A 22,786-nucleotide genomic window follows, 5' to 3' on the forward strand; every position below is an offset into this window, starting at 1 on the left:
TGCAAGCTTATATTCCAAGTTCCCTGCAATTGCCAAGCCACCAGGTAAAAGGCTAAATAATCCAACAAACCCACTCCCTTTCATTCAAGATCATGAGTGTAGCATGCCTTATGTCTACTGCCCCACTTCCCCTGCTTTTGTTGCAATTTGCGGTTCTTCCGCAATTAGGTAATTAGGTGTGTATATGAAAAAAACAAAAAACAAACACCTTAAAAACACCGCATGCGGTTAATAGCGGAAGGACAGAAAAAAAAAAGCCACAACCACCATATGTGAACGCAGCCCTAGGGCGTATTCACATGGTGTGGAACTTCCCAGCGGATCTATAGTGTTCGTTTCCCTCTACATGTGAACAGTTTTGCTCTAGTTCCACTTTAATAGCAAGCTTCTCTTGGGCAGTTATCCCACAACATGTTAACGCACCCATTATAAAGGGTTTTTCCAGGTAGTTTTATTGATATATCTCCTCATGACAGGTCAGTAACTGATCGACTGAAGTCTGCTGCTCAAGACCCCAATCAGCTGTTCTGGCGCCCGCTGACCCCAGCAAAACACAGTACAGAGTGAAAGCAGATCTGACCCCCGTGTAGTGGGCGGCAGTACAGATTACAAATGCAGTTCTGATTGGGAGTATTTTCATGCAAAATACTCAGCATGCTGTTGTGTAAGTATTTATAACAAACTGAGAAGTGACCTACTCTAGAGCTAAAGTAACTGAACGCCAGAGTTTTATGTACCATCTAGACCCTGTATTGCTTTTGAGAGCTTTTACACGCTTTGATCAGGACTACAAATTTAACTGACTTAGCGGCTTGTAATAGGACAATAGAAAAATAGGACAGAAAGCACTTAAAAAATTGAAGTTAAAAACACCGCATTAAAGCGAATCAGCCCGCTCACTCCGATCGGCTAACACACTCAGACTAAACACCCCTGTAATACGAACCTCACATGCTCGCCTACAGGACTTCACCAGAGCAGCACCCATCCTCTGGAATGCTCTACCCCAAGGCATCCGGACAATTCCCGATGCACGAAATTTCAGACGTGCCTTATAATAATAATAATAATCTTTATTTGTATAGCGCCAACATATTCCGCAGCGCCTTAAAAACGCACCTCTTCAGGGAAGCATACCAAATCTCCTGACCTAGTCCCTCGCCCCTCCCTATGGTGCCCCACCCTGTTTGCCTTCTAATAAATGATCTGTACATGAAATTTTCCTATTGCCTGTGTTCCCCACCACCTGCACCTCCTGTTCCACCCCAACCCATTTTTGTTTAACCCAATGTATCTCATATTGTAATTGTTGTATTGTTTTGCATTTATCCATGCCTGAAAGCGCTGCGGAATAACTTGGCACTATACAAAGATTATTATTATTACTACATCTGTGAGACGCCATTGAAGTCAACGCCGCCATTGTACTGCATTTAGCGCCGTAAGAAGAGTTGTGCGAGAGTGGCCTTAAACTAGGGTTATTTTAACACGTAATGAGAAATGGTTCGTCTAAGCGAATGAGCAAACTATGAGAGAGTTTGCTCGATCAGTTTAAACAAAGAAATTGTTTAAAAAAAAAAAACCAAAAACACAGCATTAACACAGGTGCTGTTCAGTTTTACCAATGAAGCAGAACTGAATGAACGGTGTTTGAGCCAATGATGAATACTATGCTTGCATAAAATGGATCAACAAGCAGCAAACAAGTTATCGTTCAATCATTGGCTGTGTTCACACTGAGCGACCATCCTTCAAGTTCAAACGATTCAGCGCCATTTGTTTGGTTTTTTTGGACTATAATCGTTCCGTGTAAAAGCACCTTCAAAGGAAACCCATCACATCCCAACAGCACCATGTACTAAGTTATGGTGCTGTTAGGGGGCGTGACAGGGAGCCGCGTGATGTATATATTTCTTTTTATACGCACCTGCTCCAGCGCCACCACCTGGTCAAATCAGCGCACAGCACAAAAGTCTGACTCTTTTCAGAGTCCCATACGTGCGCTCCCCTATACAAGTCTATAGCAGACTTGGCACGGGACTCTGAAAATAGCCAGACTTTCATGCAGTGGCCAGACTTTCATTACTTCGCTGGGTGGCAGGAGAGTATATAAGAAAATGAAATCAATTACCCGGCTTCCTGTCACGTCCGCTAACAGCACTAGAACTTAGTATATGGTGCTGTGGGAATGTGACTCGTTTCCTTTTAAGGAGCGGGGAAGTAGCTTCAAACCAGTATCAGAGCCAGTTTTCCTACCCATACACAGGACATTGCTCGTAGGCATCAGATTAAACACTCTGCATTTCTCCCCTTTAATTTTCAGCTCCAGGTTCAGCCTCATTTCGTTTTCAGCAAAACAAGTACATTCACCCTCTTGTTTAGTGTATAACATGATCGCTGGTGCTTCCTGCCTGCACCTGTCAGTGACCTAGTTGATAAGCAATAAACCTTCCTTTTGTTGGTGATGCTTGAATTGACCAAGAAAAATATTTCAGAAATCCCATTTAAAAAGTTAGGGAAGCTGGCCATAGCCCAAAGCAAATTAGCCTAGACTGCCTCTCCAGGGTCTCTGCTGCTCCAGCACTGCCTCCTTGTTCACCACAGCGGGTCTCAAGTTACAGGCTGCAGTTAGCCCCTATACAGGGTGTTACAAGCTGCAGTCAGTGACAGGGCCCAGCAATCCATTTTTTTGCACAAGCACAGAAGTATATGCAGGGACGAGTGTCGGGCATAGTTTTCTCAACATTTGTCCCGTCTAAATGGATCCTTTCCTGGGAACTTGTCAGTGAACTCCAAGAGACAAATTTATCTTTTCCATCAATGCAGTTCTCGAAGGACTAGACTTGAGAAAAACTAACTTTCCTTGGTGCCTTTTTTGGGGGGGGTGGGGGAACGACACACTTGCTGTCTAAACAGTATACACCATGCAGGATAAATATTTTAAAAGGCACATTCTCATTTGAGACCTTCATAGTATATCTGCAGGATAGGTCATGAAAGTGAGATGCAGGTCCCTTGTCTAGGACTTTCACCTCTCTCTAGTTCTGGCTCCCAATGCAGAGTTCAGCGGCATCCAGGACTCACAGAAACAACTAAGCCAGGCTAAAGGGCTTCCATAAATTGGGAGCTGCAGAACCAGTGTAGCTAACTATGCTACACTGTGTAAAGGCCCGTTTAGACAATGATCGCTCAAAATTCACTCAAAAGCTGTTTTTTGAGCGATAACTGTTGCATCTAAACGTGTGGCCTTCGTGCACTGTTCGTTTACTCACCCACTTAGTTTTCTAGAAATAAGCGTTGACTTGTCAGCGGCGCAGACTGATATCTCAGCCGGCAGCGCTGATAAGATTCTCTCAGCGGGACGCCAGCCGAGCGCTACGAGAACACAGCAGCTGTATACGAGCTGAGCGCTCTGAGAAAAAAAGCAGCTGTATACAGAAGACAGCACTCCCGCTGTCTTCTGTACATAGCGGGAGCATTCATTTACACACTAATAAGCCCTTAAAGGGGTTGTCTCGCGCCGAAACGGGTTTTTTTTTTTCTTCAATAGGCCCCCCGTTCGGCGCAGGACAACCCCAAAGGATGTGTTTAAAAAATAAAAAAAAAATTACTTACCCGAATCCCCGCTCTGCGACGTCTTCCTTCTTCCTTCACCAAGATGGCCGCCGGGATCTTCACCCACGATGCACTGCGGGTCTTCTCCCATGGTGCACCGTGGGCTCTGTGCGGTCCATTGCCGATTCCAGCCTCCTGATTGGCTGGAATCGGCACACGTGACGGGGCGGAGCTACGATGACGACGCGGGACCAGCTCTTCGGCACGAGCGGCCCCATTCACCAGGCAGAAAACCGGACTGCGCAAGCGCGTCTAAAAACGCCAGAAGACAGCGAATTTAGTTGGATCCATGGCGACGGGGACGCTAGCAACGGAGCAGGTAAGTGAATAACTTCTGTATGGCTCATATTTAATGCACGATGTATATTACAAAGTGCATTAATATGGCCATACAGAAGTGTATGACCCCACTTGCTTTCGCGAGACAACTGCTTTAAGTAGCTAGTTAGCCATTTAATAGCTTATGCAGAGTGAACGCTCAAAACTGTCACTTAAACTGACGTTTGAGCGATCACGTTGCCGTGTAAATGAACACAACGATTATCGCTCAAAAGATCGTGTCTAAATGGGCCTTAACTCCCATGGAGTTAAGACTCTTCAGCTCTAGAGAAACACAGATGTCTGAACCACTTCTCTGAACCCCGACAGACTACTATGGTATATTAATCCAGTGTGTGAAAGGCACTACATACTGATGAGACTGGTCAACACTGCTCAATCAAAGCAAGTATATAGTGGCTTAGACTAAGTATAATTCATACTAATACAGTGTGCATCAGGTAGCCAGAGAAGCTGGTGTGGCCATCTTTGTTTCTGGATTGAACGGTCACGTTAATGAAACCATACCTCCACAACCATGTCACACTTCCATGGTCTAACCAGTGACCAGCTTTATCACCAATAGAACAGGGACTGAATACAGCAGGAGCAGGGACCTGTGGCGGCAGCAGCAGGGGACGGTCACAGATATACTTACAACATCAGCGGGGAACTTCCATCAGCAAGGCAAGCCAAAACAGTAGCAGATTAGTGGGCTGCCAGGACCTGCAGGGGGTGTGTTGTCCGCAGCCAATGAGGTACAGGGGACATCACCCCCTGTCACTCGTCTCCACTAGGAGTTCCTGGTGGCCTCAAGATACAATACCACCCTCATCCACATGGCACGGATTTTAAATGCACAGCATGTCAGGGATTTCAGCCTGTGCAAAGCAGAGGATGAAATCCACAGACAATTTACAGCAGTTATAACTCACCTGACCATACCCCAGTAGTATAGAGGGGTACAGAAAGTACCCACAAAACATTAAAGTGCAGAAAACAGAAAATAAAACACGTGCGCTACACCATTATTTCATGTAATGGTGCTCCTGTATGTCAAACCTGCAGTGAGATAGTTGAAATGCAGCCTAAAGATAAAAGGAAGCAACATCTTCACTATAAATGTCTAAAGAAAAAAAGGAAAAAATTCACATACTAAAGACAGTCCTGACTTCAGATGACCTACTTTACTGTAGGCTTTTGCAATGCCCTTTACAGCGCAGCAATTAAAGGGAACCTGAGAGCAGTTCTTAAAGTAAACCAATAACAGCGGTTCACTTTATGTGGGAACCTTTTTTCCAACTTTTTTGCTTTGAATGTGGCTAAGAACATACCTGTGTATTTGCACTTTGGTACTTATCACTGTGTGGATGCAAGACTTCAGAGCGGTGTGCGAATGATGTAGGAGTCACCCACGTCAAGGGGCGATATTTCCGGCTTAAACATGGCACTAGCAGACGGCCCAGCACACCCCGCTTCATTTACATGCGGCGCAGGAAAATTTCAAAGTACAAAAACACAGGTGAGCTTTTAGCCATATTCAAAGCAAAAAAAGACAGCATGGAAAGACCGTTCCTGCATAATTGTTCCGCTGCTATTGGTTTAATTGCCAATAATTGCTGACAGGTTCCCTTAAATAGGGAGAGTGTGTAAAGTAGTGTGCACAATGCAAATCTCGTCCACTTTGCTGGCTAATCCCGGGATTAGGAGCCGCGGGCAGAATTGCCGTGCGTACATTGCATCCTGTGTGAACCCAGCCTTAATGTTAATCACCCGCTTCAGTTCTGGGGTAACAGTAACTGAAGACACAGGTAAGAGGGAGGGGAGGAGGGCGTGCAGCTGCAGAAGGAGCGTCAGGGTAGTCAATTGGCCAAAACACGCAAAGCACAATGCTTACATCACAGCTGGAGAAGCCCGACAACTTCGCACAGTTATATAAAAATGTTTTAAAGGAAGACCAACATATGCAAGTTATTCAGTACCTTTTTGGCTGGAAGGGCAACTGTAGATGCGTCTTTTCATACTTTTAAATAGGTACTCTTAAGGTAGGTCCTGCCTACAGTCCACACCAACCTGAAGCAAATGGGTTGTGTTTTAAAAATAGCCAGACACAGAAGTAGGTAGGTGGTTGAACTAGGACTGGGAAATTAATCAAACTTGGCACTTGCCAGGGAGCACGGCTGTGATCACTGGAGGGAGGATACTATAGAGAGGCTGAGATCGGGGGGAGCAAAGTACATGGATGATTGCAGGATGTGGAACCCCAACCTCCATGTGTATATAACTTAAGTTCAAACCCAATTTACTTAAGGGAATCACATAATCAGTACTCCAAAGGAATTGCTGTGTATCAGAACTGTCCCAGTATATATTAAAGGGGTTGTCTCACGAAAGCAAGTGGGGTTATACACTTCTGTATGGCCATATTAATGCACTTTGTAATATACATCGTGCATTAAATATGAGCCATACAGAAGTTATTCACTTACCTGCTCCGATGCTGGCGTCCCCGTCTCCATGGCTCCGTCTAATTTCGGGGTCTTCTTGCTTTTTTTAGACGCGCTTGTGCAGAAGGGTCTTTTCCCTTCTGGACGGTCCGGGCATGAGCGGCGTTCTGGCTCCGCCCCTTCTACGCGTCATCGCGTAGCTCCGCCCCGTCACGTGTGCCGAATCCAGCCAATCAGGAGGCTGGAATCGGCAATGGAACGCACAGAGCCCATGGGAGAAAACCGCAGTGCATCCCTGGGAGAGGACCGGCAGCCATCTTGGGAGAATAATTTTATATCTTTCATCACATCGGTGAGTAGCAAGCGGTTTAAAAAAACGCTTTAAAATGCTATTTTATGTCAGGGGGGGGTGACAGGGGGAATGGGCCAATGTAAAATTTTGATGTTCGCCGCGAGACAACCCCTTTAAGGAATTGCTGTGTAAGTGAAAAAAAGGTGCCTTGGCATTTTTTGCCAGTTTAGCAACAAAGGAAGAAAAATTAGATTAAAACGGAGAAGAGATTGGGTGGTGGTGGGTGTGGGGGATGGATTTTAGTCTACGGCCAAGTCTAGCCCTGGGTTGAACAGACGATTACTCTGATGCAGCCACACATTTTCACTGAACATGTACAGTCAGTTTGAAGGACTATGAAGAAGTTAGTTAATGGCCGACTGCACCACATACTTTAAAGGTCTAGTAATTGGAAGAAAGCAGGGCTAGCTTCCTCCCAGACCGCAACGGTCATTGTCAGCTAAAGCAATTGTGAAATTTCAGCCACCGGATTGTTCCAGTTGAAATCATTCATTTTGCACAATTTTAGATTTCTGAGTAACTTCTGGACAACAGTATCCTAAACGCTAGAAACAAAACAGCCAAGACTTATTTCATTAGGGCCAGCTGCACACAGACGGGTCGGATTCTGCATGAGGGAGATTCTTTTCTGCATTGTGGATTACAGCGGCGGCTCACCGTCTGTCATGCGCAGTACAGGTATTTTTTTAATCTTTGTTTTTTCCCACGCCACCACTATGCGATGCCGTGGGTACCCAATGACGTATCTATCCGCGATGTCTATTTCGGATGTGCCGCGGGTTGGATGACTTCTATTGACTTTAATGGCAGCCGTCCGTGCAGAATCTGCTCAAAAATGGAACATGCTGCGATTTATTTCCACTCGCAGAAATCACAAGCACCGTCCACTCATGTGAACAGACATGCGAATGTTCCATTCTTTCAATGGATGCGGAATACCCTGGATCGTCCGCAAAGGTGACGAACATGGATTAAGCAATTCAAACCTGGTGGTGTGCCACCGGTCTAGTGCTGGCAACAGGTAGGAGAAAAGGTGAAACTCCTCCACAGTTGGCTGCAGCGCCTTCTCACTGGCAAAGAGTTCCACTTCAATGTTAAAGTGATTTAGCTCACAGGCTAAAAGGTTTGTTCTGGAAAGCCATTTTAGGGCCACCGCCCTCTTGCCCGTAACTGTAACGAATCATATTTGGATCACCATGCAAACAGTGACTTCAGAGCAATGTGAAGATTCCCTGCGAAGGAGAGTGAAACCAACCCTGAAAAGTTCTTTAATCATATATAGTGTTAAAGTGAAAACTTCAAGGTGTTGGCCTTTTAAGGACAGGCTCACACATGCGTAAATTAATAACTTATCACGTGCGCATAATACACAGTGAATGAAGTCAATGAAAGTAGGTTGATTTTCATTGATCCATTTTATTCAGAGGAAACTGCATTTCACGTGACACGGGTGCAATAAGTATACTCTGCGTTACATGTCACCTGCCTAATGCACCTTTTAGACGAACGAGCAACGTCACCACTATTTAGACGGGACGAATGTCGGGCAAACGATGCCCAACATGTGTCCCGGCAAGCAGCACAGGAGCAAGTATTGTTGCTTCACAGGCTGCAGGAGATTTCACTCCATGCTCTCCCCCACCCCTCTCCATTCACTTACCACAGCAGCCATTCAGTGCTGAACAGCTGCTGTTTACATTGAACAATTAGCGTTCAGGAGTTTATGCGGCTTAAAATCCTGAACGCTGATCGTTCAGTGTAAATAGCAGCTGTTCAGCACTGAGCAGCCGCTATGTCCTGCGGCCGCCCCGCTGTGAAGCATAGATACTTGCTCCTATGCAAAAGTACGTGAGCGGGCACTTGTGAGGACGAGTGTCTGGCATTGTTTGCTGGACACTAAACTTCTTTCCATCCCTGTTCCCCTCGTCCGTTTGCCTTTCACACTCCCCTGTATATTCTCATCCCATCAAAGCGCAGCCTCTGGTCTGATGCTTGTCAACCCCAATCTTGAGGCCAGCTTCATACGACTTGCCAGCTTCATACGGCTTCTGCATTACGCATGACCGCAGCCACTCACCGGTCACGCGCAGTACAGATCTTTTTCTTTCATCAATATTTGTAGTTCCTGCGCCGTTGCTTAACGACGGCATGGGTACCCATATGCAATGTTAATTGCGTATGGGCTGCAGGTCAGACGGCCTCCAATGACTTCAATGGAACTGTCCACGCAGAGTCTGCAGCAAAGGCTGAGATTTTTTTACTTTCAATTTCACATTTATCCCAAGATGCATCAGCACAGCATTATATACCATTGCTGCCTGCTGGGTAACTTTAATCATTCTCTTCTACATTTACCTAAATAAACTACAGACCTTAGGTCTACAGCCAAGATAAACTAATCTCCTCTATTATAACTGAGTCAGTCTCCATACAGGCAGTTTCTGCAGTAGTTTCATTTCATTTCCTCACACAAACAAAGAACCTGACTAGAAACTGAGCACAACCCCAAGTAGATCTGAGCTAGTCAGAACTGGGCTCACATGACCATCTGAGATCATGGTTATCTAAAACTCCTAGCCTTTAACCAAAGTAAACACTGGAATGTTAGGCAAACGATGCCCGAAAATCGTCCCCGCATATACTCGTTCCCGTGTCGTTACACAGGAGTGAGTATCACTGGCTCGCTCAGCATGGAGGGGGGGTAGCTGGAGATTTCACTACTCTCCCTACCCCTCTCCATTCACTCTAAGCAGCGGCCGTTCAGTGCTGAGCGGCTGCTGTTTAGGCCGCCTGCACACGGGCGGGCCTCGCATGCTGGATTACCGCAGCACAGTTCGACCCAATGCCCAGCCAGTGACCCCAGCTTACCTCTCCATTGTCTTCTCTGCTGTGAAAGCGCCGGCCGGCACATGCGCAGTGCAGAGGAAGTTGTGCCGTTGCTATGGCAATTTACGCTGCTCCTGCAACCATTCTACAAGGATGATTGCAGAATGACTATGGAACGGATGGTTTCCATTGACTTTAATGACATCCTTGAATGGCTGTGATTGGCTCATCGAGTGCCGACTGTAATTGGGTCAGGACTGCAGCCGCAGCCAGTCACAGCAATCTCTTGCTGGAGGCGGGGTATTTAACCCATGTTACCAGGAAGAAAATACTCTCAGAACGGAGGACTACATGGAAGACTGCCGTAGCGTCTGGAGAGCGGCGAGAGGGACGGCGTCTGCAAGATCCCCCCCCCCCCCCCCCCAAGAAGTGTAGCTAGGGCTTATTTTTGGGTGAGGGCTTATATTTCGAGCACCCCCTCCCTCTTGATTTGGGTACGGCTTATTATTGGGGTAGGTCTTATTTTGGGGAGGACACTATATATACTGGGGGGGCTAGCTACATAAGAGTTTAAAAAAATAAAAATAATTCACTGGAGTGGCCCTACAGACACGTTTCACACGTGCTACAAAATCTCGCTACAAAACAAAGCCTGAAGGAACCCATTGGAACCATGGGCTTCACAAACATGCGTTTTGTAGTGATTTTGTAGCTTGTGTTAAAGAAGCCTTAAAGGGGTTGTCCCGCGCCGAAACGGGTTTTTTTTTCAATAGCCCCCCCCCCCCCATTCGGCGCGAGACAAACCCGATGCAGGGGTAAAAAAAAAAAAAACGTCCGGTACTTACCCGAATCCCGGCGCTGCTGCGACTTCGTACTTACCTTGCTAAGATGGCCGCCGGGATCTTCACCCTCGGTGGACCGCAGGTCTTCTGTGCGGTCCATTGCCGATTCCAGCCTCCTGATTGGCTGGAATCGGCACACGTGACGGGGCGGAGCTACGAGGAGCCGCTCTCCGGCACGAGCGGCCCCATTCAGAAGAAAGACCGGACTGCGCAAGCGCGTCTAATCGGGCGATTAGACGCTGAAATTAGACGGCACCATGGAGACGGGGACGCTAGCAACAGAACAGGTAAGTGAATAACTTCTGTATGGCTCATAATTAATGCACGATGTACATTACAAAGTGCATTAATATGGCCATACAGAAGTGTATAACCCCACTTGCTTTCGCGGGACAACCCCTTTAATGGTACAAACCCAGATTGGGTTACAATTACTATTGGGGTACCAGAGGGGTTAATATTGTTAACTATACTCTTAACCTGGTAGCAGGAGTATACAGTAAAATTTTCAGATGGTACAAAGCTATAAAGAGGACAGCATTATGTTGCAGGTGCATCTGGATAAATTGGAGGCTTGGGCAGAAACGAGGTTTAATACTGAACTGTAAAGTTATGCACACAGAAAGAGAAAATAGATGACACCTTCACATGCTACATGGGAAATCACTGGGTAAGAAGGAAAAAAAGGGAGAAGGACTTAAGTTTATAGTTCATTAAAATTCCTAGCAGGAGCGGTCCGTGTCAGGCAGCTGCTGCCAAGGTAACTAAGGTCAAGGGGTTCATCATAAGCACACAAGATGAGACGATTGTTCTGCTGGAATCAGAGCACACATGGAATATTGAGGATGATTTAGGAAACGGCCTTTGCTGCCCATAGCAGCCAATAACAGTGCAGCTTTCATTTCTCATACTGTTTTTTGTAACGCGAGAAGCAAAATTAGCTATTTTTTGCCATTTTTTTCTTCATGACCTACACTGTCTGGTAAAATAATGTGCCAATTTTTTTCCTCTGGGTCATTACGAATGCAGTGATACCACGCATGATTTTTTTAAATAGTAAAAGGGAGAAGGTGGGCTTTTTTCCCTCTGATTTAACAATTTTTTCCCCACAAGGGAACTTACCATATTTTATCATTCAGCTAATACACTACTATACTTCAGTATAGCAGTGCATTACAATGGCTATGAGATTAAGGCCTCACGTCCACTGGTAAAATAAGATTTAAAATCCGCAGCGTGATCCGCGCCCCATAGGGATACATTGGACACCCGCAGGGAGTTAAATACCTGCGGATGTTATTTTCCCTTCAGGAGCGGATTGCGTCTGCGGGTCTCCCACTTGGACGGCTCCCGCAGACTGCTATTGAAGCCCATGGAAGCCGTCCGGATGCGCGGAACACCTGTACCTGAATTTCTGCTCTCGTGCTGAGCACATCCGCCAGGCCGAAGAAAGAAGATCCGGCCGCGACGGAGGGAAGATTCGCAGCGTCCGGACAGGTGAGTTTAATCTTATTTTTAGCCTCATGTCCCTGGGAAAGGAGGGACCCGCTGCGGGATTCTGCATGGAGAATCTGCGGCGGGCCTGATTTTTCCTGTGGACATGAGGCCTTAAGCCCTTTAACAGCCATTGGTAAAAGTAGTATGGGTGGTCGATAAAGGGTTAAACAGACTGATTTAGATATTTTTCTGTCCGAGAAATTACTGATGTATGGCCCTAATATAATCACTGTCGTGTACAAGTAATCAAAGTGACATGCATGACGCCGAATGGTTGGGAGGGGGGGACCCCACATACATAATACCATATGCACATATATACCTATCCTTACATGCATCTACAGGCAAGAGACATCTGCAACATTTCAAGTATTCAATTCTGTACAGTATGAGACAGTAAACCTCGCTGACAGGAAGGTTTCTGAAATTCTGCAAACATAACCTTGTATAACACCAGGAAGAAACTGTCCAACATTGGGAAAAATAGTGACGAAACGACATTACATAAGCCCATTCACATGGAGCAAGGTAAGGTTTACGTGTTGTGCCATTACTGACGTGTTGCCAAGCAATTAATGAACTCAATGTCTGGAGCAGCAGAACGTACGACCTGTCCATCTATTGTGTATTCAGCCTCATGTAACAGGGGACATGACATGCAGCAGTCTATAGTCATACCCTGGTACAATAAAGCTGTAGACTGGTTGAGAAACGGTCTCTTGTTTTTCTCCCAACATATACTAATATCAAAACTAAACCAACAAACCCATATACAATTAAACACTAAGGCCACTCACACAAGCGCTCTTTACCATGGTACAACGCTCCTATTGATTTCAATGGGGTCTTGCAGATCTGTGCTAACGCCACGATTTGAGCGCTCTGCTCTATTTTGGCACGTTTTTGCACTTTTTAACATACATCACCCATCAGAATATGGGGCGCATTTAAAAACGGTGTCAAGTGCAGTAACCTGCGATCAAAAGTGCCGATATAAACCTGTGTTAGGTCGAAACGTTGCTGGGCTGATTTATTGTGTCAGAGGAATAAAAAGCACATCTTTGGATGTTTTGTTTGCACCATTTATGCTGCCCGTATTTTATCATTACTTGGATGCAGGATACTGTGGGCTGTGCATCTTATCCGCCTCACTGAATACAGTGTCAGGTCTGTGCTACTGACCAAGTTGCGCATTGTGCTATCCTGCGGATAGGACATCAATATTTGACCGGTTGGGGTCCCGGAGCAACAGACCCCATCCGATCAACTGAGCGGGCACATGCTGTCAGCGCCGCAAATACAGAGGTCAGAGCGGAAGCAGAGATCAATGCGAGTTGTGCCTGCAGCATTGCATTCAGCACTATTTGTACAGTGTTTGCACAAGGGTTCTACGTGAAATGCCAATTTTAGCGCTCAGAAAGGACTTCCGGCAGCCCCATAGGAGGTCCTAACTAATCCGGAGCAAAGCTCCAAGCTTTGGTCTCAGTTTCAGCACGTTTCTATTCATTACCGCCAGTTTAGCTGGCCAGAACAGCATATTCAACTACGCTATTCTGTCCAGCTGAAACACCAGAAATCTGCTCAAAAAGGTTAGAGTGTGCATCTTTGGTCTCTGCGCCAACAGTGACCGCCTATGGGTCTGTCCGAGTGCAATTTTCAGCATTTTACATGGAACTGGAAAATGGAAACCATAGACATGTGGTGGAATGCAGTGTCAACACGTATGCCAAGTGAATCTTGACACAGGAGTGAGAAGAGATTTCGCAATGCATCAGTTCACTCCTGCTCCTTTATGGAGCCATAACAACGACACTTTTCAGGAACAGTTTGACAACTATGCTTTTTGGGAAAACTTCTTTAACAATGTTGCCTTCTCAGTTATGGCTCCATAGAGCAACAGTAGTACACTGATGCATGCCGAAATACCACTTCCTCATGTTGTGAGACTCACTTGTTCCTAGATCACTGATAAAAGCACAACGTTGCAACATTGGCCAGCTTTAGAACTGCACTTCAGATAGTGGCCACTAGCCATCCTTTCTGCCCACTCTCCTTACATTGCACATTTCAGTCGACCATGTGTGTATGCTGATAATGGTGTAAAAGGTTTCCTTTTACATGGGCCAATTATTCTAGCCATGTTAATGGTCTGATAAATTATAAATCAGCCAAAGAAAAAAAACTAGCAAAAGCTCATTCTTTGGTTGACTGTGTGAACAGAAACATGCTTAGCCAGCCTATGGGGACGACTGATCGTAGTGGCAATTGATCATCAGCCTGTGTAAATGAAATTAAATGATCCCCAATTAATATGCAAGTTGATCGGCACTCCAATTGGGCATAAAGTTCAGCCAGTCTAAAAGGACCCTTAGCCACTGGAGTGGCTCAACTTCCCTAAGAACAAGAAGATGGGACGTGATGGATGCCGATCCTTCTTTCCTCCAACATATCTACAATCAGTGGAGAGTCAAAAGACACTATATATTAGTTAACTGGGGGATTCAGCTGTCAATCTATAGACACCTTAAAGGGGCCCTTCATACTGGCGAGAAAAAGCGAGTGATTTTCTCGCAATGAGCGAGTAAAAACACACCATTATGAAACCAATGAATTTTAATGGTTTCATTCTCATTTGCAATGTTTTCACCACTGCATTGCACTTGCCACAATGTGAAAAGCCCCGAGGATACGAGGAGTTTTCATGTGAAAATAGCCGCGCCAGAGGATTGCAAAGTTCTACCATTGCCTTCAATGGCACCATGATGCGAGAGCATGCAGTAAGTTAGCACCGCCATGCAGAAAAACATTCCTCATGTGTACGAACCCATTCAAATGAATGGACCTCATATTTGTGCATGTTAAAAGGCACAAATCTTGTGCGATTTTCTCAGCCGTATGAAACAAGCCTTACGCTCAGGCTGAAGTCACAGATCATGTGAATCAATCTAAATTACAGAACTTCCCCAAGTGTAAAAAGCAAATATAGTTTTACAAAAAAAAAACTACAACTAACCAAACCGTGGGCAAGGACTATGAATGTGACCACCAGTGAAGGCAACTTAATGACATCCAACGAGTGTACCAGGCATGGGTTCTGAGCATTGGCAACTGTGCTGCGTCACTCCATGCCCAACAGACTGAACAGAATATGCCTGGAAGCATGTAAGCAGCAGCCAAAGGCCACGCTCAGATGCCTGCAGTGCTAAGGAATCCGACTTTGCAAAACTGTGAAGGGTCTGGGTGTGAAAGACAGACCATTTAACACTGGTACAATTTGACCATATTAAAACCACAATGCTGCAGCTTTAAGTGGCACCTCCGACATTTCAAGTCATATTTAATAAAACGAAGTGTAGAAAAAAATTAATATATACATTACACAGAATCTTGCACCATTTTGTCATTTCAATGGCTGACCATGGACATCCGTCTGCCGGCTCCTGGGCGACGGAGATTCGCCACAGGATACTGCTACGCCCGTGTAGAGACATGTACTAGAGTTCAGTAGTTGCTACATTTTCCTCCATAGACCTGCCCTCCATGCCATCCTCAGCTTTAAATAAGGGAGATGGAATAAATCCTCCACAGCGCCACCTATTGAAAGGCAGCATTCCTTCAAGTCAAAGTGGGACTTTTTATACAAGTCTTGTTACAATGACTGGGAATCAAAAGCAAAGCCAGACTCCATGTACATACAGCTGTTTCCGGGTTATTGCCCATCATCAGTGTACAGTAGGAGTCTGGCGACGCCAGTAGATGCCAGACTCCTACTGTACACTGATGATGGGCAATAACCCGGAAACAGCTGTATGTACATGGAGTCTGGCTTTGCTTTTGATTCCCAGTCATTGTAACAAGACTTGTATAAAAAGTCCCACTTTGACTTGAAGGAATGCTGCCTTTCAATAGGTGGCGCTGTGGAGGATTTATTCCATCTCCCTTATTTGCATATTACCCAGAGGAGCGTGCGTGGCCATTTGAGTCTCCTCACTTAGTTTATAGTATTGCTCTCCCTAAGGAGAAAAGAGCGTTTCTGACCCCTATCCTCAGCTTTTGCATGCAAGGAGATCCCAGCTAGCAGATGTTATACAAGTAAAGCCCCATTATACAACTATAGCCACAATCAAGCCACACAAGTCCAATTGAAGAAAAAAGGTTTTGTTTTGTTTTTTTACTACTGTTAGTGCCAGTTTTTGGAGTAAACCTGGTGATGCTTCAACCATGTTCACTGTCATACGTGTCTATGGGGTACATGCCATATCACCTGGCCATAGAAAGTCTAGCAAGTCTAGGTAGCCATGTGCTACCTGAAGACCAGGAACTTTCATTTACAGCTGTGAGTCAGTATCTGCAAGTCAAAGTTTACTAGCAATGAGAATATGTGTCACAGAAAGTGAATTATGGGAACCTCATGACAAGCAGTCAGCGGCATATAGATTCTATAGGACAAGGAAGAAACTGAGAAAGTTCATGTGTACAAGACAGCCAACCCTATATAACTTGCATAGGTGTCAGTACATAGCAGCAGGGGACCAGTAGAACACACAAAGCTTTCCCTACAGAAACAGCATGGTGTCAATATGTAGAGTAGAATGGCCTGTGTTATGTACAGTCTCCTCTATATAACCTACATAGTGCTCTATAGTAATCACCTTCATATAGTGGATGCATATCATGCAGCACTCTACCTCCCCTGATCTTGGGTTCGGCCCCCCCATTGGGGGCCACAATCTGTATTTATCTGTATGTTTTTAGAGTGGGAGGAAACCCACACAAACACATGGAGAACATACAAACTCCATGCAGTGGTCATTCTTGGTCAGATTTCAACCTAGGACCCCAGTGTTGTAGCTTATATAGAAGCTGCTGCCTTGCATTGTGTCAATATATAGGAAAAGTGGCTCTGTAGTACATACACAGCTTCCACTATTTAAAGGGGGTTGTCTGGAACTTTGTTAGATCATTCTCCATCAAAAGATGATTGGTGGTGATCCGCTGTCCAGAATCCTCAACAATCAGCAGATTCCTGGTGCTGCTGTTAATGTCAGTGATGGAAGCAGATAGCATCAACGACGCTGCACCCACCCATTTTTTTTTTTTTATACTGCAGGTGCGGCTGTACCTGCAATATTAAACCAGGGCCACTGCACTACAGACAGCGCTGTCTGTTTCCTGCACTGTCTATAGTGACAGTGAGCCTGGGAAAGAGCTGATCAGAGGGCATCCCAAGTGGCAGACCCCCACTAATTCATCTATTGATGATCCGTCCACAGGATAGGTCATAAAGTAGAGAAAGAACCAAAAAAAGTCACGTACAACCCCTTTAACCCATTTGGTAGGTACTGGTGCATCTTGTCTCCACTGGAAGCTAGGGTTGACCAGGTTTAGCTGGAGAGTACGCCCTGGTCACGCCCCTAGCTGCAGATCGGCTGCTGGTGGTTAGTGCAGTTTCGTCCCCATCTCCAAGACAGCAGCAATGGCGGCTGACAACCCAACAGCACAGACCCTGCAGGGGACGGAGGTGTGAGTCAGCACCCAGTCTTGCCCTGTGTTGGGCATCTGTGGTGAGGACTGACAACTGCTGTGCAGCCAGCAGCAGTAGTAACTGGCTAAGATTCTAGTATGCTGGAGCTTGCCACCCAGTAGCAGCCGCTGCCTCAGTGCTGATGGTGGCGGTTACAGCGGCATGTGTTGGGTGAGGGGCGGGAAGCAGCAGAGGCCGCTGCCTCAGAGGCAGCACCGGTTGAAGCGGCATTTGCTGGTGTGGGCCAGAAGAGTTGCTTGAGCAGGTCAGCACCCAGCAGTAGTAGAGTCCACAGAGTGCCAGTGCCCCTTCTAGCGGCATGTGTTCCTTGGGACAGGGAGGGTGAAGCAGACCTAAGGAAAGGACGATTCGTCTGCAGCAGCCAATCAGCCGCTGGGGGCGTTTCATCATACTCAACTGCCAAACAGGTCTCAGCTCATTATTGTGGTGGAGACAAGATGCACCTGTACCCACATGGTAAGAGCATACGGTGGTGGGGGTCAAGAGTATGCACACAGCTTCTATTATACAGATATAGGTGGTCATTAGTATATACATAACCTCGACTATAAAACCAGCATGGAATCAGTAGCAAATACAGAACTTATGTGTCATTCCCAATTAAGGCCCAATGTCCACTGACAGATTTGATTTGCGGAATCCACACGTGGCACCCACGCATGAGATCCACAAATCAAGCTTCCCATAGGGAAGCATTGAGTGTCCGCACTTCATTTAACATCTACGGGTTTGTTTTTATTTGATTTGCGGATGCCATGCACGAATAAATTGCAGCGTGTTCCATTCTACCACAGATCATGCGCGGATGTGCTCCATTCATCTCTGTGGGAGTTTACGATCTGCAGTGAATCCGTAAATACATTTGCGGATTCACTGTGGATTTCAAGGTTAAAAACCAATTAGGGAGGTGATCCACAGTGCATCCGCGTATGTCAATACGGGTGGGGTGTTTACTCAAAGGGATAAACACAACTTTTAGGCTGGGTTCACACAGGGCGGATTCCCGTTGGAAATCTCGCGGTTTGGCCGCAGCAAAAAGTGATATTTCCGCCGGGAGAACCGCCGCGGTTTAAGCTGCGTTGGCTTTGAAGCGGCTCGGCCGCATGCTTTTCCGTTGCGCCCGCGCTCTCCTATGCGACGAAAATAAACAAAAAAGGAAAGGTAAACAGACATGCTCAATCTTTGGAAACCGCGGCTGCAGCGGCCGCAGCCGTGGTTTCAACCGGATTTACTGCAGCGGATTAGCCTTCCCGTGTGGACGAGGTTTCTGAGAAATCTCATCCCCATGGCTGGCTAATCCAGAGATTAGCGGCCGCGGGCGGATTTGCCGCGGGTGGATCTGCTGCGGCAAATCCGCCCTGTGTGAACCCAGCCTTAATGGACCCAGAAGCTATATTTGGTCAAACAAGGCATACATTTGACTACATTTAGCAAGGCATACTTTTCAGTGCGATTGAAAGAAAAGTCTACTATGCTTTGTGTGGGACAGAAATGTATACATTTAACATTGCAGTCAATGGAAAACAAAACCGTATGGCTGTAAGTTTCCATACAGTTAACGGATACATTGTTGCGCTCAAACACCTTATAGGAGGGTTAAAAAAAAAAAAAGGTTGAACGTTAAAGAAGCCGTCGGAGTTCTAGCTCTTGTGTAAGCTTCATTCCCCAAGCAGTAACAACAAATTGGCTTATACGTACCTTCTGCTCCTGCTGTGTTCCGCGCCGCCGTCCGGGATCCCTGTGACATCACACTTACAGGCTACCCCGCCAGCAGAACTTAAGCAACTGCTGTTATTGGCTGCAGCACTTGTGACGTCCCATAAACCAGGCGAGACGGTAGCTGTAAATAAGCAACGGAGGTCCAAGCAATGGCGCAGGACACATCGGGAGCGGGGAGTATAAGCCTATTTGTTATGTTACTATAGAACTCAGACAACCCCCTTAACAAAAACTAAAAAAAAACTTTAATGTAACAAACAAAAAACATTTTATGCATCATGACGCGCCCCTGCATGTACAATTTAAAAACGTAAATGAATGGGTTTTTTGTTTGTTTTTACCCTTTATGTACATTACTGGCATTCTTAAAGTGCCCAGGCCCACATCTAGAGGTGCAGGCTCAGCTGTAGATCACGTGGTAGTATGTACACAGCAGCCCCCGTATAACACATGGAGGCTGCAGCACGCACGCTGGTAAAGCCTGCATGGCGTTAGTTTCTAAGTGCAAAGCTGCGGTTAAACAGACCCCAAAGCAGCGCAGGCGGCGGCCGTCCCGCTCTCTCCCAGCACTCTCCTCCGCTCACACGTGCACTCACCCCGGGGTCAGGCGTTGCTGCTCCTCCTCGGTCCCCTCCTCCTCCTCCGGGCTCGCAGCCGCCTCCTCGCCGTCGCTTTCTCCCCCTGAGCTGCTCTCTGTAGCGTCCGAGTCAAATCCTCCCTGAGCGGCCCGCAGCCGCGCCGCCGAGCTGCTCGCCAGCCTGTCCAGCTCGGTGTGCGGGGAGCCCGGCAGCCCCGCAGCTCCCCTCTCCGCCAGGAGCTCCACCAGGCCGGCCAGCTGCTGCCGGACGTGCCGCTCTACCTGCTTGGCCTGGATGACCTGCAGCCTCCGACACAGCCTGCGGGCGCGGGCCCCGAGCTCCTGCTGCCGGCCGGACATGCGGGCAGCCCTCAGCGCACACAGGGCCCCGGGCTCCGCTCCCTCCTCGGGCCCGGCCTCACCCACATGTCCCGGCTTCTCCTCGGCTTCCACGTCCGGCGCCCCCCTGCTCTTCCCCGGCCGCTCCAGGGTACAGTCCTCGCTTCCCCCGTTGAGAAGGAGAAGGCTGCTCCTCTGAGCGCGGCCCGCCCCGTTCAGCTCCGGTTTCCATACGGGCAGGCCGGGCTCGGTGGCGGGGGACGAGGCGCTCAGCTTCAGCCTGTGGGGAGCTTCCTGTGCGGCTCCAGTTAGCGCCGGGGCCATGTCCGCCATACAGGGAGCTCCGGCGGCGGTAGAGGAGGGGGGCGGCACACGCGTCACAGTTCCGGGGGTCCTGGGCTCTTCATGGCCCGGCCGCCGGGGGGGGCTCGCTTCTCAAAACCCCCGGCACTCGAAAACGTTAACTCGCTAATGCGTCTCTTCAGAACGCCCGAAACGCGGCGGCAGCAAAGGCCTCCTCCCCACCCGGGCAGCCAAGGGAACAAAGCTCCTTTACTCCTCCTCCCGCCTCCTCCTCCATTGCGCGCTTACCCCGCCCGCCGCCATCTTGTGCCGTGCCTGTCACTCCGCGCCCCGGAATGTACCACTAACCGGCACGCATCAGTTAGGAAATGAACACATTACCTGACATGATAGCATTATTAAATGTTGGTTACTCTATTGTCTAATTAGTTCGGTTAGGAGCGACGTGTAAAACAAAAGCGATCGAGGAAAAAACAAGACAATAAGCCACCCCTCTCTCCGCCACTAGTTGGTACACTCCACCCTGACTGAGGCGACGTTCTGTAACTCCTATTGCGCACCAGGCTAATCTCTCTTTCCCGCCTCCCTCTCCTGACAGAACGCCCCGCCTCTCGCTCTGATTGGCTGAGCTCTGAACTCCTTTGTCTCGCGGCTTGTTTTTTTTCCCCTACATGTTTCTTTCAGGTTGGCCGCCTGAACGTCAATAGGCATGGCGCACGTCCCGCCTTCCATCAACGTGATTGACACTCTTGTCAACCAATCAGATGAAAGTACACAATTCCCGCCCTTAGTTCACACGCACATTTCGAAGTTGTCTCAGCTGGAGAGTTATGAGGGCCTCCTTCATAATGTTTACTTAAATAAGCGCCAAAAACACAATAAAATTGCAAAACAATGTAAAACGTTTAACAGTTTATATTCTGAGTCAAATTGTGTTAAATTACATGTATTTTAATACGTTTTAGTGCCCCCCTTGTAGTAACAGGGGTGTGGCTTAAAGGTAGCCAGGTAGGATGGTAACATTTGATGTGAGTAAATGAATGGCTTGAGCCATCAGAGTAGCATATTGAATATGATTACCCCTAAGGGTACATTCATACGGGACAGAAACGCTGGTGAGGGGGAGCGTATGGAGCTGCTTTGGATACTCTTTCTGGTTAAAGTCTGCACCCACGGAGTGGATTCTGGCCCTTTTTTAATGCAGAAATGCTGCAAAATCTTCCACTTTGCTAATTCTGCAGCATTTCCGCTATGTGTGAAGTATCCGCAAAGGGGTTTAAATAACATAATTGACACCGTGATGGATATTCATTTAAGTGTCTACAAGTTACCTAAGACCCACTGGGTCGAGGCAGTGAACACGTTGGCCAGATTCGAGGAGATGAGGGCTGAGGAGGATGCTACGGTGGAGAAGTTTTATGCAACATGGAGGCCATGGTTGGACTTTAGGTTGTCACCTGGCCTGGGGGACTGGATTTCCAGGACAACAAATGCGTCGTAAACACCCAGTGCCCTGACACCCCCCCCCCCCCCCCCCCGCGAGCGGAACGGGCCATGCAGCCCTTCCTCTGGCGCAGGGGACCTCAGATATGATGATACCGGAGCCCACCCACTAATGGAGTTGCCTCACCAGACTATAAGGCTTGCGCAAATAGGTACCCAACAGGCGAGCATAATCCACTACCCGGACCACCCACACCCCATCCCCCCCCCCCCCCCCTAATCCCCCTATGGGCTTCTAGGAGCCTTACCCTTGTTTAACTTTTTGCTTTCATTGTATGTCTCTTTGTTTTGTTCTGTTCCACCTCGCGGTCCCCTACCCCGAGGTGGGACCGACTTCTGTTAATTAGAAGAAAAAGACTGGGCGGAGGCAAGCCAGCAACGAACTCCACGGAGGAGAGGTGGTGGAGTGGGAGAATGGGCGCATCAATAAGTATGTATACGTATCGACTGTACCATTGTATGTGATGCTACTATGGCTTGATTATTGTAACATGCTTGTCCGTCCAAATAAACACTTATTTTCCAATTAATTGTCTACAAGTTACACTGCAAAGTTCTGTGGTAAATATTGTTTGGCCGACTTTTACCAGTGATTTCTATTGGCACGGGATTTAGGTCTGCAGTAGGAGTGCCGTCACTTGGCAACTTCTACTACTACCAAGTTAACATAAGGGGGTTTTCTAGGCCAGTTGCATTGATGACCTATCCTCAGTATAGGTCATTGATTGTTAATTACCGGGGATCCACCACTCAAGATCCCCGGCGAGCAGCTGATGAGTCAGATGTCATGTTAAGGGTGCGGGCAGACGAGCGCATAAACGGCGCGTTTTTGCGACCAAACGTATATACGTGACCATCTGAGGCAATGGTTTCGAATGTATTCGTTCACATGGGCGATTTTAC

The 22,786-nt window shown here is 47.3% G+C and overlaps 1 protein-coding gene across 2 annotated transcripts in view; it reads right to left on the reverse strand.

Annotated features, from left to right (window-relative positions):
• Window positions 1–20,658, reverse strand: part of LOC136587051 (KAT8 regulatory NSL complex subunit 1-like) — a 70,405-nt gene extending 49,747 nt beyond the window's left edge. Inside the window, exon 1 of one of the 2 annotated variants that reach the window (XM_066585477.1) lies at window positions 19,758–20,658. In XM_066585477.1, coding sequence (XP_066441574.1) covers window positions 19,758–20,410 — 653 coding nt within the window. In that variant the 5' untranslated portion in view covers window positions 20,411–20,658. The remainder of the gene's footprint in view (window positions 1–19,757) is intronic. The other variant, XM_066585476.1, reaches the window with a different exon arrangement.
• Window positions 20,659–22,786: the final 2,128 nt, after the last annotated feature.

The sequence above is a fragment of the Eleutherodactylus coqui genome, chromosome 12 (genome assembly GCF_035609145.1).
Source record: "Eleutherodactylus coqui strain aEleCoq1 chromosome 12, aEleCoq1.hap1, whole genome shotgun sequence".
NCBI lineage: Eukaryota > Metazoa > Chordata > Amphibia > Anura > Eleutherodactylidae > Eleutherodactylus > Eleutherodactylus coqui.